Source organism: Capricornis sumatraensis, chromosome 20 (genome assembly GCF_032405125.1).
Source record: "Capricornis sumatraensis isolate serow.1 chromosome 20, serow.2, whole genome shotgun sequence".
In the NCBI taxonomy this organism is placed as follows: domain Eukaryota; kingdom Metazoa; phylum Chordata; class Mammalia; order Artiodactyla; family Bovidae; genus Capricornis; species Capricornis sumatraensis.
Genome location: NC_091088.1, coordinates 27,907,828 through 27,927,803, shown reverse-complemented (window position 1 = coordinate 27,927,803; position 19,976 = coordinate 27,907,828). Strand labels below are relative to the sequence as shown.

Below are 19,976 nucleotides of genomic sequence, written 5' to 3'. Positions count from 1 at the left end.
CCAAGGAGTAAGCGTCTTTTAATTTCATGGCTGCAATCACCATCTGCAGTGAATTGGGAGTCCAGAAAAATAAAGTCTGACACTATTTCCACTGTTTCCTCATCCATTTCCCATGAAGTGATGGGACCAGATGCCATGATCTTCGTTTTCTGAATGCTGAGCTTTAAGCCAACTTTTACATTCTCCTCTTTCACTTTCATCAAGAGGCTCTTTAGTTCTTCTTCACTTTCTGTCATAAGGGTGGTGTCTGAGGCTGCATAGCTGAGGTTATTGATATTTCTCCTGGCAATCTTGATTCCAGCTTCTGCTTTCTCCAGCCCAGCGTTTCTCATGATGTTCTCTGCATATGAGTTAAATAAGCAGGGTGACAATATACAGCCTTGATGTACTCCTTTTCCTATTTGGAACCAGTCTGTTGTTCCATGTCCAGTTCTAACTGTTGCTTCCTGACCTGCATACAGGTTTCTCAAGAGGCAGGTCAGGTGGTCTGGTATTGCCATGTCTTTCAGAATTTTCCACAGTTTATTGTGATCCACACAGTCGAAGGCTGTGGCATAGTCAATAAAGCAGAAATAGATGTTTTTCTGGAACTCTCTTGCTTTTTCCATGATCCAGCGAATATTGGCAGATATTGATCTCTGGTTCCTCTGCCTTTTCTAAAACCAGCTTGAACATCTGGAAGTTTAGTTCACGTATTTCTGAAGCCTGGCTTGGAAAATTTTATGCATTACTTTACTAGCGTGTGAGATGAGTGCAATTGTTTGAGCATTCTCTGGCATTGCCTTTCTTTGGAATTGGAATGAAAACTGACCTTTTCCAGTCCTGTGGCCACTGCTGAGTTTTCTAAATTTGCTGGCATATTGAGTGCAGCACTTTCACAGCATCATCTTTCAGGATTTGAAATAGCTCAACTGGTATTCCATCACCTCCACTATCTTTGTTTGTAGTGATGCTTCTTAAGGCCCACTTGACTTCACATTCCAGGATGTCTGGCTCTAGATGAGTGATCACACCATCGTGATTATCTGGATCGTGAAGATCTTTTTTGTACAGTTCTTCTGTGTTTGCCTTGGAAATGAACAAAGATCATTCTGCTCTTTTTGAGACTGCATCCAAGTACTACATTTCGAACTCTTTTGTTGACTATGATGGCTACTCCATTTATTCTAAGGGATTCCTGCCCACAGTAGTAGATATAATCATTACAATAACTTCAGATAATTAAAGTACACATGAAGTACTACAGGTACACACAAGAGGGAGCAGAGACAACCCTCTGGGCTACAGAGGTGTCAAGGAAGCATCCTACAGGAGATGACACGTGAACTGTTACTAACAGGTAATGCGGAAACTCACCAAGTAAAGGAAATGGAGAGGATGTAACAGGAAGACCCAAAATGTAACACAGAGTGTGTACCTAGTCGCTCAGTCATGTCCGACTCTGCAATCCCATGGACTCTAGCCCGCCAGGCTCCTTCGTCCATGGGATTTTTCAGGCGAGAATACTGGAGTGGGTTGCCATTTCCTTCTCCAGGGGATCTTCCTGACCCAAGGATGGAAGCTGAGTCTCCTGTGTCGCCTATATTGCAGGTGGATTCTTTACCCACTGAGCCACCGGGGAAGCCCCAAAGCACTGAGAGGTAGTGACAAAACTCAGCATGGGTAAAAAGGTAAAAGAGTAGGGAAGACAAGGCTGGAAATGCAGGAGCCAGGCAATGGACCGCCAGGGATGCGAAGCAGGAAGCTGACAGGCTCAGATTTATGTTTTGGTTAAAAAATTAAAAAATTTTTAAAACGTGTTTACTTCAGCTTAGAGGATTAAGAAAAAGGGGCAAAGAGGAAAACTAGAACAATCCAAAAAAGGACTGATCAGGTGACGGATGGTGAAGTTCTAATGACAAGGGAGATGATACATGATGTCCTGGAAGTGAGAACACCCTGGAAGTCAAGAGACCTGAAATTCTGGATGGGCAAAGCTCATTCGTTTCTCTCTTCTTTCCATGGTTACTGATAATCAACAATGTGATGACAAGCTTACACTGGATGCTGGAGAAACCAAGACGATGTGGCCCAGTTCTTACACATCAAGAGCTAACATCCTCATAGGAAAGAAGAGGTGAAAAGGGGCTATTTTTATTTCCCAGCATGCCTTCCTCTCCTTCTTTGGTGTTAACAGGGCTCTAATTTCCCTTTGGGAAAACCCCCCATCTCTGACCTACCACCCCTGCAGTTTGAGTGAGAATGGTCATACTCCAACCCTACCCCACAAGCAGGTGAGGCAACTGGCCAGGCAGACAGAAGCATCTTAATACCCTGAACACAAGAAGTGATTCGGGGAGAGAAAGACGCCTCTAGCCAGGACAACAAGATCACGCCTGGGGGAATCAGAATCAGGAAAGAAGACATCACCACCTTCTTCTGAGATCCTACGGGCTTAAGACCACACACTCCCAGGGCTGTCAGAGCCCTTTTATACCATCAGGGGAGCGCCTATCTAGCATGAAGTCACCAGAGAAAAGCCAAGCCAAGAAACAGGGAGAAAGAGTGATCCGATGACATCTTTCGAGAAACTGGATTCGGCTGTGTGCTTATCCTTGACATCTAAGTTGTCAGTCAATAAATTCCCTTTTCTGCCAAAATGAGTTTGTTTGCGATGTTGCCAGTTATAATTGAAAGAGTGCTGACTAATTCAGGGGAGAGACACAGAATTCTATAACTGCAACACAATGTGAGGGGTACAATCAAGGTATATATATGGTACAAGGAGCACAGGGGCAAATGCAATCAATTCTATTTGGAGGTAAGGTAAGTTAAAGAAACGTTCACAAAGGAGGTGATGCTTCAGTGAAGTCCTGAAGAATTAGTCATCTGGCAAAAGGATAAGAGACGAAAGAAGATTCTGTACAGAAGAAACAGAAGCAGAGGGAAGGAAGTAGGGAAAAACATGGAACGTTTGGGGAAGAAAAGACAGTCCACTATTCTAAAGCACTAAGTTCACAGCAGAAACACTGTGCAGAAACTTACATGTTCTGGGGGTGAATCAATGGGTGACCAAATCAGACCTTTAACCTCTCATTTCATCCTTCTAGACCACAGTTGCTTCGTAGGTAAAATAAGGTAGATCAAGGGAAAAAATCAATGGAAATTGACAAATATTAAAAGACCTTACCTGCTGATAGAATTCATCGTCCTTGGGGGTCAGGTAGGGAAGCCATGTGTCTTCAAGCTCTTCAAGAAGCCTCAGTTTCTGTTTAAAAATAATAATGATTATAGATGACTAAATTATAAAAAGACTCAAAATATAGGACAATGTCTTCTTTTTTTTTAACTTTTTATTTTGCATTGGGGGTATAGCCAATTAACAAACAATGTGAAAGTTTCAGGTGAACAGCGAAGAGACTCAGTCACACATATACATGTATCCATTCTCCCCCCAAACCCCCTCCCATCCAGGCTGACAATGCCTTATTTTTCTAATAAGAGAATACCCTCCAAAAGTTAGCCAACTTAAAGTGTATAAATTTTAGAGGGAAAAGCTAGCCAAAAGTCAGTTATAAAATGTATCAACTTTATTACATGCATTTAAATTACATCATATAAAATATTAACTTAGAAATAATTGTTTTATTCACTCTCACATTTCAGGAAGCAATTTGCCTCACTCTTTAATACCAGGATCTTTTTCTTCATTACTAGAGTCATCTTTTGAGTCATGTAATACAGTTTTCCAGAACAAACCTTCGTATCTGTAAAAACTGCCTGAGACAGCAGTTTGTAAATCCTTACTTTCACTGAAAATACCCAACTAAGCCACAAGGATCCAGGGTCAAGGTATATGAATTATTTGTTCATCCTGTAAAAATTTATTTGAGATCATATCCACTTTCATATTACTTTTTAAAAGTTATCTTTTATCTTTAGAATAATTACTAAACCTATGTTGAGCATCTTTGCCTCTTTTCTTTTCCAATTGGATAAATCTTTTCAAGCATCCACAACTAGCACTCATGAGGCTATTTCAAGACACCATGTCTTTCCCAAACAGTACTAGGCCATTCGAACAAAGTAACTAACAGAGGATCCCATATTATAATGTATTTTATAAGGAATCAAATACATCTAAGATGACACCTTTCTTATGAGGGATTTTTTCAAAGAATATCTGACCTTATATTCAAGAATATATTTCACTTTCATGCATTGGAGAAGGAAATGGCAATGCACTCCAGTGATCTTGCCTGGAGAATCCTATGGATGGGGGAGACTGGTGGGCTGCCGTCTATGGGGTCGCACAGAGTCGGACACGACTGATGTGACTTAGCAGCAGCAGCAGCAGCAGCACATAAATAGCATGTATATATGTTTATTATATATGTATGTGTGTATATATATATGTATATATATGCATGTGGTGTTGGAGAAGACTCTCGAGAGTCCCTTGGACTGCAAGGAGATCCAACCAGTCCATCCTAAAGGAAATAAGTCCTGAATATTCATTGGAAGAACTGATGCTGAAGGTGAAGCTCCAATACTTTGGCCACTTGATGCGAAGAACTGACTCACTGGAAAAGCCCCTGATGCTGGGAAAGATTGAAGGCAGGAGGAGAAAGGGACAACAGAGGATGAGATGGTTGGATGGCATCACCAACTCTATGGACATGAGTTTGAGTAAGCTCCGGAAGTTGGTGATGGACAGGGAAGCCTGGCATGCTGCATTCCATGGGGTCGCAAAGAGTCAGACACGACTGAGCAACTGAATTGAACTGAACTGATGTTTATTGATGCTTTCAAACTGTGGTGCTGGAGAAGACTCCTGAGAGTCAGTTCTCTGGAGAACAAAGAGATCAAACCAGTCAGTCTCAAGGGAAATTAACCCTGAATATTCGTTTGAAGGATTTTTGCTGATAATTGAAACTCCAGTATTTTGATATCTGATGCGAACAGCTGACTCATTGGAAAAGCCTCTGATGCTGGGAAAGATTGAGGACAGAAGGAGAAGAGGGCATCAGAGGATGAGATGGCTGAAGGGCATCACCGATGCAACGAACATGAACTTGGGCAAACTTCAGGAGATGGTGAGGAACAGAGAAGCCTGGTGTGCTGCACTCCATGAGGTCACAAAGAGTTGGACATGACTGGGCGACTGAACAACAACAACAATGTGTATAGAGACACACAGACACACAGAAATCATCTGGATGCTACAGAAATTTTCTGAAGGCCAAAAAAACAGAAAAGGCAGAAACAACTGATTTTCAAATAAAACTGCAATGCAATGCATATTCAGGCTGTTATCAGCCACTGAGGCACAATTATAAGCATTAGAAAATGGTATATCTTACTCTGGTTTAATGCAGCGCTAAGCCCTAAAGCAGGACTTGGAGAACACAAACTAGATTTAGCCTCAACCCACCCCAGCAGGCACTGTCTTTACACAGTGGACAACCTGCTCAACCAGACAGAGGGGCCCTGAGAATCATCTTCCCCCATGTCTGCACAGCCTTCTCTCACTAACCCATCATCGAGTGCATGTGTGCTAAGTTGCTTCAGTTGTGTCCAAGTCTTTGCAACCCCATGGACTGTACCCTCCAGGCTCCTCTGTCCATGGGATTCTCCAGACAAGAATAATGGAGTGGGTTGCCATGCCCTCCTCCAGGGGATCTTCCTGACCCGGGGATCGAACCCACATCTCCTGTGGCTCCTACACTGCAGGCAGATTCTTTACTGCTGAGCCACCAGGGAAGCTCTGAGTCACAGAGTAGTCTAGAGCAAACACCCTACTGGGCAGAACTCTAGTTATTTCCAGATCTTTTGTATAATTATCCAAAGTGGATAGAGAGAGAGAGAAAAAAAAAAAGAGGAAACAGAAAAATAGCAACCACTTGACCCAAGAGAGACAAAACAGTAAATTTACTCTTATGCAAAATTGTAGCCCGGCTATCTAATGAAACTTTCTGCTTTGTCTAATGCTAATCTAAAAGTAGCTTTTCATTTGTGATAATAAGACTGGCTTACCAGTTAAAATGGGGCTTCCCTGATGGCTCAGTGGTAAAGAATCTGCCTGCTAACACAGGAGACGAGGGTTCGACCCCTGGCCTGGGACAACCCCCTGGCGAAGGAAATGGCAACTCACACCAGTATTCTTGTCTGGGAAATCCCACGGACAGGGGAGCTTGGCAGGCTACACTCCATGGGGTTGTCCAAAGAGTCAAGAAAAGCCTTAGAGACTAAATGACAACAACAACCAGTTAAACTATGAAGAGTTTTACTTTATGAAAGACCTATCGTACTAACACAAAAACATTGGTTTAGATAAATCACTGATCAAGTGGTTTATCTGTTTTCTACACTAGCCATTATTTGAGACACAGAAAGAACTAATGACGTTTCCATGCCTATACTTGTACTTTTATGAACTCCATCACAAACTTAATCAAAACCTATACTTCAATTTTCACTTCAAGCTCAGGAAAGCCTGCATTTTCCTATGACTCTTTTACCTGTCCTTTCTACAGACAGAACATTTAAACGCCAAAAAAAAATAAAGTTTTAATGTTTAAAAATGCTTAAAAGTCTTGAATGATGGAAATGTACATGATATCTCAGACCCTGAGATGGCTCCACCTTACAAATACCACCTTAAAATCTCTTCAGGAGAACCCAAAAAGCTAATCTGTATACAAGAAGGAACACAACAATACAGATTCCTATTAGGAACTACGTATTCCACCTTGACCAGATTAAACAGCAAGAGACCTGGCCCAAAGAAGAACAAGCACCGCTGGAGGATGAAATTCTGTTTATAATTACTGTTTATACTTGTTTCTACTTCAGTTGAATTATTATAAAAACAATCAGCTCAGCTGAGGTCCAGTGTGTCAGACAGACATAAAACATTATAACCTGGAAGGCCGTACTGAGACGATAAAATTCTTTTCTATATAACGATAGAAGTCTATACTGTTCATCTCAAATTCTGCTCCTTCCCCTCCCTTTTCCTTCTGGCAACCATAAGTTTCTTTCCTAGGACTGTGAGTCTATTCTGTTTGAAATCACTTCACTTAGGTCATTTTTTTTAAGATTCCATTTCTAAGTCATATCATGTGATATCTGTCTTTCTCTACCTGACTTACTTCACTTAGTATTATAATTTCTAGGTCTATCCATGTTGCTGCAAACGGCATTATTTCATTCATTTAACGGCTCAGTAATACTCCATTGTATATAAGGACCACATCTTTATGCATTCCTCTGTGGATGGACACTTAGGTTGCTTTCATGTCTTGGCTACTATAAGTAGTGCTGCTATGAACACTGGGGTGCACGTGTCCAAAAGGATAAAATTCTACAAGAATATCCCTATCATAGAGCAAGCAGAATATAAGTGGTCTTCCTCCCCTGGGAATTTTAACACTGTGAGTATTGTTATATCTCTATGACAGGAGAGAACAGGGTCGAGAAACCATTCAACTTAAGACCACATAGATGAAAGCTGCTCTATACATCAACATTCACAACCTGTAATTCTACTGATTAACTAATGAAATCAATTATAAATGATTGATTTATAACTTAAATCAATAATTTAAGTTGATAAATCACTATTTATCAACTTAAAAAGAAGTTTTGGGCATATTTGCCTTGGTGAACTCAATCAGGAATGATTATTAAACTGCTTATGGACATCACATATTTCTTAAAAATTAACATTGCTTTAAGAAGAGGCAAAGTCACTACAGGCAGAACAATGGAGAAACAAGCCTTCTCATACTCAGGAATGCAAAATAGCACAATCTCAATGCATGGCAACAGGCAATTCCTATCAAAATTCAAATCTATTCCCTTTGACCCCCAAATCCTACTTCTAAAGATTTTTTTTTATGGGTACCATGTTCAGAAGAATGTACGTACACCAGATCACAATTGGCAGAACAGAAGCTTGGAAACATACTAAAAGCCACTTAACTGTATGCTTTGAAAGGTTGAATTTTATGGTGCATAAATTAACTAAAAAAAAAAAAAAAAAAGATTAGAAACAATGCCAGTGTATGTCCATAGAGGACGGTTAAATAAATGGTGGTACATCCACACAACGAATACAACACAACAGTTAACAAGAATGAGGAGGCTCCCTTTAGTGAAATAAACAGCTTTCCAGGAGACCTCAGGAAGTAAAAGGCAAGAGACAAACCATCTGCTTGTATTTGCATAAAGAAATGTAAAGGATTTGTGACAGACTATTTAAGTGGTTCTCTCTCGGGGACAAGGGCTTCCCGGGTGGCTCAGTGGTAAAGAATTCACCTGCAATGCAGGAGATGTGCAGGAGACATGGCTTTGATCCCTGGGTTGGAAAGATCCCCTGGAGGAGGAAATGGCAACCCATTCCAGTATCCTTCCCTGGAGAATGCCATGGCAGAGGAGCTTGGCGGGCTACAGTCCGTGGGGCCACAGAGTCACACGTGACTGAGCGACTGAGCAAGCACGCACACATGCTCTCAGGTACAGGGGTGGGAAACGACAACTAGAAGGGACCCCGGATAGAGCAAGACGATACGGAAGATTTCCTTCTGTATTGTTTTGTTTTCTGAACTCTGTAAACACACTGCTTATTCAACATATTTGCAATTATCAACTCAAGTATTTGTTGCCATTCAGCCGCTAAGTGGTGTCCAACTCTTTGCAACCTCATGGACTGCAGCACGCCAGGCTTCCCTGTCCTCCACTATCTCCACTACCTCTTGGAGTTTGCTCAAGTATATTACCAATTAATTCTTCATGTGGAATTCAATATAAAGATGAAGACAACGTGATTTGGGGCTTTATTTTAGAAAGTGCAGATATTGGTGATGCATGATATAGTATTTCAGAGGGAGACTCGCAGACGAGCACAGCAGAGTGAAGAGGGGAAAGAAAAACAGCTCTGACAATTTCTTTGTGTCAACTGTCAAGCAGTTGGTAAACAGACACAATATTCAAATGCACTCTGGAGTGGAGGCAGAAGCGGCTCCTGTGTGACTGTCAGATCTGGCTAACGGCTGCTCCTCAGCCTGAGATACAGATAAATACACACAGCTGGGCCCTCCAGCACACTGCTCTGCTCACAGGCGTCTCTGTTGTCAACCTAGTGTTAAATACATCAAGCAGCTCACAAATGTCACATAGAAAGCCAGAGGGAGAGCAAAGCTGGCTCTCCCACTTGCAGGAGGAGCATGTCAAGACTGTTCCATGAGGGCTACACCCATCTATCTCCACAGCTCCTGCAAGGAAAGAATAGCTACACACAGCCCTTAGGTAAATCATGGGTGCGTCTGTGCTCAGTCACATCCGACTGTTTTTGACCCTATGGACTGTAACCCACCACGCTCCTCTGTCCACAGGATTTCCAGGCAAGAATACTGGAGCGTGTTGACAGTTCTTACTCAAGCGGATCTTCCCAACCTGGGGATCAAACTCTCATCTCCTGTGATACTTGCATTGGCAGACAGGTTCTTTACCACTGCATCAGCTGGGAAGCCCATGCTGCTGCTGCTGCTGCTGCTAAGTCACTTTAGTCGTGTTCAACTCTGTGCGACCCCACAGATGGCAGCCCACCAGGCTCCCCTGTCCCTGGGATTCTCCAGGCAAGAACACTGGAGTGGGTTGCCATTTCCTTCTCCAATGCATGAAAGTGAAAAGTGAAAGTGAAGACGCTCAGTTGTGTCTGACACTTAGCGACCCCATGGACCACAGCCTACCAGGCTCCTCTATCCATGGGATTTTCCAGGCAAGAGTTCTGGAGTGGGGTGCCATCGCCTTCTCCGGGGACGCCCATATCACAACTCAAAACCATAAAGGCTGGATGTCAAAAACTTTATCCCTAGTAAGATTCTGACTCACTGTGAAAAACTAACTTGTATCTGAGTTTCTGTATCTTATCAAATAGGCACACAGTTTGCAAATCTTAACAGTAATTACATAGAAAGATTAGCTAGATCATGACTCGTAATGGGAAGGTGTATCTCACCTACAAATGAAGTGTATTTTCCCACTGCTGTCTCTTTGGCTTCATCAGATTATGCAAACAGCTCTTCTTCATACATTTTTCATTTTCCACATAATTTTTACACTAGGAATCATACTTTGTCAGGTTCAGTAAAAAATAAACTTTATCTGAGTCTTCAAGATACAATCACAAATAAAAGTTTATGAAAGTTCAATATAAAAATAATCACCTAATCTTCTGAGGGTCTCAAATAATAAGTGGGAAAACTGACTGAGTGCTTCGGCAGGGCCTGCATGAGAAAGGAAAGCCTCCCTGAGGAAGACTCTTCAAAACTAATACCAGAAAGGCAAGTGAGAAGTAGCTAAGCCAAAAGAAATATAAATAAATATTTCATGTATCCATCTGACATGTTTGTTTTAAAAAGAAAAAGTATCTCACCAAAGAGCATTCAAGAGACTTCCCTGGAGGTCCAGTGGTTAAGACTCCAGGCTCCCAGTACAGGGGACACAGGTTCAATCCACGGTCAGGGAACTAGTTCCCTCATGTACCATGGTGCGGCCAACAGTAGAATTTGCATCCTGACTCTATCATTTCCTACATGCAGTTCCACACCTGAATCAACCTCTCCAAACCTCACTTTACTTATCTATAAAAAACCCTGTTTCACAGGGTACTGTGAAGATTAAATAAAATTAATCATATATTAGTGCATTTTAGAAATTATAAACTATGCAGCTATCAGGCAAATAGTATTCAAATGGAGGAAGGGTCCACAACAAAACGGGAGCACCTAAGAAGCCTGTTAGTTTTAACACGAGTACTACGGGCCTACATGTATGATTTGGGACTAGTTTCTTATCTCCCTGTGACACATATATGAAGCAGTACATACAGAGATCTAAGAATGTCGCCACGCACATAAAAAACCCTCAATACACTTTGGCAACCACTTGCTACTGTCATTTACCCATTTCTGAAAAGGACAATTTCATTTACTACTTGTGAACTATCTACAAGCAATTCTGTGTATAATCCATCAAATGCCATAGATCAATGCCACGTAAGAAATTCAGACACTTATTTTCCTGGACAAACTACAGCAGAACTGTCTAAAAACACTCCATGAAACTTCATATATATTAAATGCCTCAATTAACTACAGTGGTGATAAAAATAAAAATTGCTGTGAAATTTTAGAACAGATGAAAAGACGAAGCCTCATCCAGAGACATAAAGTGACTGGCAAGAAATTACACTACTGGTCACAACTCATAATCTCATTTCCTAAGAATAAAGGTCATTTCCACTACACTACATCACACAACCCTAAGATTAGAGAAATCTGATCTTTCAAGAAATGTTCGATTTTTCACTATTAAAATTAAGAAAAAACCATATATAAATGCAAACACTTTAAACAATTTTAATTAACATCCATACTACTTTTAAAATTTAAAACCAATGCTACTTTAAAAATTTTAAACCAATGCTTATAATCACTACTTTTGGACTCTCAAGTCCTCACTGCTTTGGTAGTTCTACAGTGCTTTCAAAAATTTTGTTTTTTAATCATTTCTTGTTCAGTTTCTAATAATGGGAGCCTATGCTGTAGTAGACTAAAAATCTAGTCACAGTTAAAAAAAAAAAAAAAAAAAACATAAACCACAAAGCAGGACAAATTCTCAGGAAGATTCTGCCTCAATAGTGGTACAAAGTTAGCCCTTGACTACTACTCTGCTCCTTTATAAACAACTTAAAAGCAAGACTGAAAGGATCACACTAGTCAAAAACTATTATGCATGGAAAGGAAGACAACACTATAAGGCAAGGTAATACGACTGATAAAGAAGATAAAAATCAATTAATTGGAACTGTCCCCAAAATGGAACAGATGACAGAATTATTATGGTAGACAAGTACATTAAAAATAGCAATATAACTGCAGATCATAAGTTCAAGAAGTTGGGAAAAGACTGAACATGGTTAACAGAGAAAAAGAAATCAAGCTTCCATTTGTCCTTCAAAAATGAAGAAAAAGACTTTTCCAGACAAACACACACTGAGGGAATTCATCTTCACTAGATCTGCCTTATAAGAAATGCTGAAAGAATTCTGTAAACTGTACTGAAAGAACACAGAAATATACAACACACTGATAACATATACAGTAAAATCCAAAATTCCAATACTGTAATATGGTGATGTGCTAATCACTTATCTCTAGTATAAAGGTGTGTTAACCACTTCTCTCTCTTTAGTTCTTCTTCACTTTCTGCCATAGGGTGGTATGTGTCATCTGCATATCTGAGGTTATTGATATTTCTCCCAGCAATCTCGATTTCACTTTGTGCTTCATCCTGCCTGGCATTTCGCATGATGTACTCTGCATAGAAGTTAAATACGCAGGGTGACAATATACAGCCTTGACGTATTACTTTCCCAGTTAGGAATCAGTCTGTTGTTCCATGTCCAGTTCTAACTGTGGCTTCCTGATCTGCACACAGAATTCTCAGGAGGCAGGTAAGGAGATCTGGTATTCCCATCTCTTTCAGAACTGTCCACAGTTTGTTGTGATCTACACAGTCACAGGCTTTGGGGTAATCAATAAAGCAGAAGTAGGTATTTTTCTGGCATTCTTTTGCTTTTTTCGATGTTCCAACGGATGCTGGCAATTTGATCTCTGGTTCCTCTGCCTTTTCTAAATCCACCTTGAACATCTGTAAGTTTGCGGATCATGTACTGTTGAAGCCTGGCTTGGAGAATTTTGAGCATTACTTTACCAGTGTGTGAGATGAGTGCAATTGTGTGGTAGTTTGAACATTCTTTGGCATTGCCTTTCTTTGGGATTGGAATGAAAACCAACCTTCTCCAGTCCTGTGGCCGCTGCTAAGTTTTCCAAATTTGCTGGCATTTTGAGTGCAGCACTTTCACAGCATCATCTTCCAGGATTTGAAATAGCTCAACTGGAATTCTATCACCTCCACTAGCTTTGTTCGTAGTGATACTTTCTAAGGCCTACTTGACTTCACATTCCAGGATGTTTGGCTCTAGGTGAGTGATCACACCACCGTAATTATCTGGGTCATGAAGATCTTTTTTGTACAGTTCTTCTGTGTATTCTGGCCACCTCTGCTTAATATCTTCTGTTTCTGTTAGGTCCAGATCATTTCTGTCCTTGATCGAGCCCATCTTTGCATGAAATGTTCCCTTGGTATCTCTAATTTTCTTGAAGTGATCTCTAGTCTTTCCCATTCTGTTCTTTTCCTAAATTTCTTTGCATTGATCACTGAGGAAGGCTTTCTTATCTCTCCTTGCTATTCTTTGGAACTCTGCATTCAGATGCTTATATCTTTCCTTTTCTCCTTTGCTTTTCACTTCTCTTCTTTTCACAGCTATTTGTAAGGCCTTCTCAGACAGCCATTTTGCTGTTTTGCATTTCTTTTCCATGGGGATGGTCTTGATCCCTGTCTCCTATACAATGTCATGAACCTCATTCCATAGTTCATCAGGCACTCTATCAGATCTAGGCCCTTAAATCTATTTCTCACTTCTACTGTACAATCATAAGGGATTTGATTTAGGTCATACCTGAATGGTCTAATGGTTTTGCCTACTTTCTTCAATTTAAGTCTAAATTTGGCATAAAGGAGTTCATGATCGGAGCCACAATCAGCTCCCGGTCTGTTTTTGCTGACTGTATAGAGCTTCTCCATCTTTGGCTGCAAAGAATATAATCAATCTGATTTTGGTGTTGACCATCTGGTGATGTCCATGTGTAGAGTCTTCTCTTGTGCTGTTGGAAGAGGGTGTTTGCTATGACCAGTGCGTTCTCTTGGCAAAACTCTATTAGCCTTTGCCCTGCTTCATTCCGTACTCCAAAGCCAAATTTGCCTGTTACTCCAGGTGTTTCTTGACTTCCTACTTTTGCATTCCAGTCCCCTATAATGAAAAGGACATCTTTTTTTTGGTATAGCTATAACAATTTATTAATGAATACACAATAGGTAGAGAGAAGATAAAAGGGGAGGAATTGAAGGATAAATAAAAGGAATAAAAGAATAAAATGCAACTTATCAGCATAAGATACATTGTTACATTTACAAGATGTTTTCTGTAAGCCTCATGTTAACCATAAAGTCAAACGTTATAGCCTATACATAAAGAGAGGGAATCCAAACATACCACTACAGAAAATCATCAGTTCATAAAGAAAGTAAGAGAGGAAGAAAATTACACGGGAATTACAAAACAACCAGAAAACAATTTAAAAGATGGTATTAGTAAGTCCATTCCTATTAATAATCATTCTAAATATAAATGGATTAAATTCTCTAAACAAAAGACACAGAATGACTGAATGGATTTTTAAAAAAATACACAACTTTATGCTGTCTAGTTGGAGACGGCAATGGCAACCCACTCCAATACTCTTGCCTGGAAAATCCCATGGATGGAGGAGCATGGTAGGCTGCAGTCCATGGGGTCACTAAGAGTTGGACACGACTGAGCGACTTCACTTTCACTTTTCGCTTTCATGCACTGGAGAAGGCAACGGCAACCCACTCCAGTGTTCCTGCCTGGAGAATCCCAGGGATGGGGGAGCCTGGTGGGCTGCCGTCTATGGGGTCGCACAGAGTCGGACACGACTGAAGCGACTTAGCAACTCAGCAGCAGCATGCTGTCTAGAAAGGATTCACTTAAGATTTAAGAACACACACAGACTCAAAGTAAAGGGATGGAAAAAGATACTCCATGTAAGTGGAATCCCAAAGAGAGCATGCGTTCTATACTTAAGATGAAACAGACTTCAACTCAAAAGATAAAAGATCATTGTACAATGATAGAGGGATCAATTCATCAAGAGGGTGTAATAATCATAAATATATACACACCCAACACTGGAACACCTAGTCATCCCTCAGGATCCATGGGACATTGGTTCTAGAACCTGCCTCAGAAACCAAAAGTGGAGTATGCCCAAGTCCAGGAGTTGGCTCTCTGTACACACGGGATCCACATTCATGGCTTAAACCAACCACAGATCACAAACTTAGTAGATAATCCACGCTTGGTTGAAAATGTGGACTCATGTCTTTCTTTAAATAAGGAAAATTCTCAACTCTTGGTTCTTCAGATTTTGCTTCTCCATCATGACTTTCATTCTTTTTCTGGTCTCTTTTTAGACTCGGTTGGAATCTCTCCATCTATTCTCCAAGTCTTCTGACTGCTTTCTCTTTTTTGCAATCTTTTGTCTCTGCATAATATATTCTAAGCGAACTCCTCAGTACTCTCTTCCAATTCAACAGTTCTCTTTCCAGCTGTGTCTGGGCTAAAGTCCATCCCATCTATTGAGTTATCATATCTATGACTATACTTTTCCTTTTCAAAACCTGTACCTGGCTCTTTTTTACGTACAGTTGCTCCTGTTCCATTTTTGGATATTTGGGGGGCATTTTTAGATCTCATTTTTATCAGTATGATGCCTTCCCTTATTCTTTTGAATTTCTTAAACATGATTATTTCAGTCCTTCACTGACTTTTCTATAAAATTAATCTCATCTGAAATGGATTTTTATTCACACTGTTTATTCTATTTGTGCTTTCCTTAAGTATTTCAGTATTTTGTTCTGAAGACTGATTTTGAGTGGGTGGCTTTTGGTCTTTCCTTTTTTCCTCCCTCCTCTCGCTTTCCACATGTGCTCACCTTTCCTGCCATAATGGTTCAGCAGTTCCCTCCACGAGGATCCTATACCACCAGTCCAGGACTAAGCCTCATACACTGGTGATTTGGAGCACGACATTCTCTCCCCCATCATTCCAAAATCAATCAGTCTGATTCAATTTCTACTCTTAAAGGTTTAGTGATCTTCTCCTGCCCCTCAAAACCCATAGCTCCATAGAGCTATGTTCCTGACATGGCAATCTTTTTTCAGTCTTTTTTTGTGAAAGGTATAACTTCACCTCCACCCGTGGCTTCACACAGTAAGCCTAGTTCTGGTCCCATCTCAAGTGGTAAACCTTGGTCCCTGTGATCAACTCACTTTTTGTTTCCATACCAGAAGCCCTTGCAGCACCACAGTTTCAATCCAGCTTATCCCTTTATGTTTTGCTCTCTTTCTGGCCAACAACAATATCTTCTCTGTAAGCCCAGCTATGACCCTTTTATTACTTTCGTTTCTTTTAATGTGTTATCTGTCATCGACATGTGTTTGGAGCAGAAGGCAAACACAAACTGTGAGCTGAACTGTAGCATATAACAAGAAGGCACAGATGATTTCTTTATGATAAAAATCCTTAGGAGGAGATTCACTAGGTCAAAAGCCATGCTCTTTTAAAGCCTCTTGATTCAGATTGTGAAACTGCCCTCCAGGAAAATGGTATCTATTTCAACCATCAATAGACAGTAACCATTTCTTCATATACTCAAATACCAGCTATTATCAAACTTTTACATCTTAAGCTAGTTGACAAATAAAAAAGCAAGCTCATACTAATTTATACTTCTTTGATTGTTATTCAGGTGGAGTAACTTTTCATGTTAATTGCCATTTGCAGTAGCTCTTCTGTGAATTGCTTGTTCATGTCTTTTCTCTCTATTTTTTTCCTTTGCTGTTCTATATCTAAGAATCTCTATTTTGTGTCCACATAAAGACAATGAATCTGGGTCTTATGCAAGTTGATTAGTTAGAATTCATTTCTCCTTCATTCTTTTATGATATGCACCTTTCTAACAAATTACTTAGTTACTAATGGAGTTCACCTCTCTTGCATCAAGCTATAAAGCTACATTTTCCAGCACTTTTTAAATATTCTCTCTAAGGTGTGCTGCAATTCATGGGGTCGCAAAGAGTCGGACACGACTGAGCGACTGAACTGAACTGAAGATAGCACCTTTCCCTACATGTCATACTTTCTCAAGTACTCCACAAAGTTAGCATTCCTGATCTCATAAATTATCTTTCAAGGAAATTTTTTTTTAAATAAGCAAAATGACATGTACAAAATATATACTTTAGCTCTTCAGATAATAATTTGAATAGCAAGACCTGTTTACCTTACCAACTTCATTTTAAGTTCCCATCCATGATCATTAATGTTAAGAATGTAGTCCAAGTTTTAAAAGAGAAGAAAGTTTCCTGAAGAGAAAAATTTCTATGATAAAAAGCAGCTAAACAGGATCTAAAAATAAATAAAAAGTCAAGTAACTTCCCTGGTGGTCCAGTGGCTAAGACTCTGTGCTTCCAATGCAGGGGGCCTGGGTTCGATCCCTAGTCAGGGAACTAGACCCTATATGTGGCAACTAAGAAATCCACATGTTGCAACCAAGATCAAAGATCCCATGTGTCACAACTAAGACCCCGTGAAGTCAAATAAGTAAAAATAAAGAAAAGAAAGAGAAAAAATAAAGAAAGAGAAAAAAAAAAAGCTGAGGAATGTACTGAAAGTTTTGGGGAAGCGCAGTTTACACAGGTGAAGGATATAATATTAATATCAAAGTAATCAATGCCTTTAGTAAAAGGTTGGGTTCTTCGTTCAGGGATAATAACTCAGAAGTCTAATGTCTTCTGACTTCCTTTGGAGTAGCTGCCTTATAATTTCCTTGAGCCACTTCCAAGTATTCTACTGAAAACAGAGATAATCACTTACCCAAGATTCTTCTCCACAATCAAAATACTGCCCTTAATTTTTAAGTGAATACAAGAGCAAGGGCAATACCCTTCCAAACCATGAGAGAGATAACAGATTAATTAAAACTCTTTCATGGCCACTGTACCTACCTTCTAGCTCCAAAGACCTAATAATGGACCGCTTACATTTTCAAGCGGATAAAAGCACTCCTCTTGGCCACACTTGTTTGTATGAAAAAAGCAAATTCTCTCAATCATGGTTCAATCTTCAGGGAACTTTCTACCTGGAAATTTGATACCTGAGTCGTCTACTCCAAGGTCAGAGCACGGAGCTCTGCGAGATATCACCATGTGTCTTGCCCAGCTTAGCATTAGTCTGATCAAACTAAGCACTTTCCCGCAAGCAGTCCAATTGTAAATAATCGCACTTGAGACCAGTAGGATGTCTGCCTTCTTTGTCATTTTGCAAAGCTTTAACCATTACACCATGATCAAACAACCTGCCATGGGAAAGCAGAATGTACATGGTGTTGCAGTAAAAACATCAGGAAGTGACCTCAGTGACTGTCCATTTAATTATTCTTAGCTCTCCACTGTCCCTCTCTGTAGTTTCCACAGCAAGTGCTGCATAATCAAACATTAAACACTTCCCCTTGCGTAGCCACAACTGAATTATGCAAGACATGATATATTACTTCAACAACAACAATAGAAACCCCTCAGCTGCTGACACAGCTATAGCAACTAATAGTTTCTGCCTAGCAGTGATGAAAAGTTTAAAGGGAATAAAAATGCCTAAAAGAATAAGTTATTTAATAAGTATTTTAGAGGTCTATAATACAAAGTAGATGTTTCTTTTTGTTTTCATTTATCCATTCCCAGGATTCCAGAAAGTCAATACATACTCTTTATTATCAAACTTTCTTTTTTTTTTTTTTTAATTAAATTTTAAAATCTTTAATTCTTACATGTGTTCCCAAACATGAAACCCCCTCCCACCTCCCTCCCCATAACATCTCTGTGGGTGATCCCCATGCACCAGCCCCAAGCATGCTGTATCCTGCGTCAGACATAGACTGGCGATTCAATTCTTACATGATAGTATACATTATAGAATGCCATTCTCCCAAATCATCCCGCCCTCTCCCTCTCTCTCTGAGTCCAAAAGTCCGTTATACACAGCTGTGTCTTTTTTCCTGTCTTGCATACAGGGTCGTCATTGCCATCTTTCTAAATTCCATATATATGTGTTAGTATACTGTATTGGTGTTTTTCTTTCTGGCTTACTTCACTCTGTATAATCGGCTCCAGTTTCATCCATCTCATCAGAACTGATTCAAATGAATTCTTTTTAACGGCTGAGTAGTACTCCATTGTGTACATGTACCAAAGCTTTCTTATCCATTCATCTGCTGATGGACATCTAGGTTGTTTCCATGTCCTGGCTATTATAAACAGTGCTGCGATGAACACTGGGGTACATGTGTCTCTTTCAATTCTGGTTTCCTCGGTGTGTATACCCAGCAGTGGGATTGCTGGGTCATAAGGTAGTTCTATTTGCAATTTTTTAAGGAATCTCCACACTGTTCTCCATAGTGGCTGTACTAGTTTGCATTCCCACCAACAGTGTAGCAAAACCCTATAACTTCACCAGCATACATTTAATTTTATTTCAATATGTGCATTTTATGTTTACAAGTTTCCTTTTCCAATTATATCACACATGAAAAATTACCACTGCTGGCTTGTCTTGATAAAAAGTAAATAATAATTCTAATAAAGTTATTCTTCTTCTGCAAATATGCTAAGGCTTGCAACCTAACGTAACCAACACATGTGTTAATTTCAATGTGCTGTAAAATATAAAACTCCAACCTGAGATACAATAAGCAGAGGAATGGGAGTCCCTGGCAGCTCAGCTGTAAAGAATCTGCCTGCCAATGTAGGCGACATGGGTTCGATCCCTGGGTCAGGAAGATTCCCTGGAGAAGGAAATGGAAACCCACTCCCATGTTCTTGTCTGGAAAATCCCACAGACAGAAGAGCCTGGTGGGCTACAGTCCATGGGGTCACGCTGAGTTAGACATGAGTCGGTAACTAAACAACAAACAAAGCAGACGACTAGTCTTTCTACTTACTTATTCAGCTTTTAACTTCAGACACACAGACATTTGAGTATCCTCTAAACACAAGGTAAAATGAAAAAAGGCACAGCCCAAAATAATTGGTAAAAACATAGGCTCTAGGCCTTGGGTCACATTTCACCCTCCCCCCACCCATCCATTAACAGCTGTGTGATCTTGAGTAAGTTACTTAACCTCTCTATGCCTCAGTTGCTCCATCTATAAAACAGACACAGTAACCAT

The 19,976-nt window shown here is 40.1% G+C and overlaps 1 protein-coding gene and 1 non-coding gene across 2 annotated transcripts in view; one reads left to right on the top strand and one right to left on the bottom strand.

The window, feature by feature from the left end:
• The window catches only part of FTO (FTO alpha-ketoglutarate dependent dioxygenase), a 427,008-nt gene that overhangs the window by 314,439 nt on the left and 92,593 nt on the right, over positions 1 to 19,976 (bottom strand). The window contains exon 2 of the mRNA XM_068991921.1: positions 3,170 to 3,247. Coding sequence (XP_068848022.1) covers positions 3,170 to 3,247 — 78 coding nt within the window. The remainder of the gene's footprint in view (positions 1 to 3,169; positions 3,248 to 19,976) is intronic.
• TRNAG-UCC (transfer RNA glycine (anticodon UCC)) lies at positions 17,190 to 17,262 on the top strand. The gene has a single exon. It is a non-coding gene; the product is annotated as a tRNA-Gly (tRNA).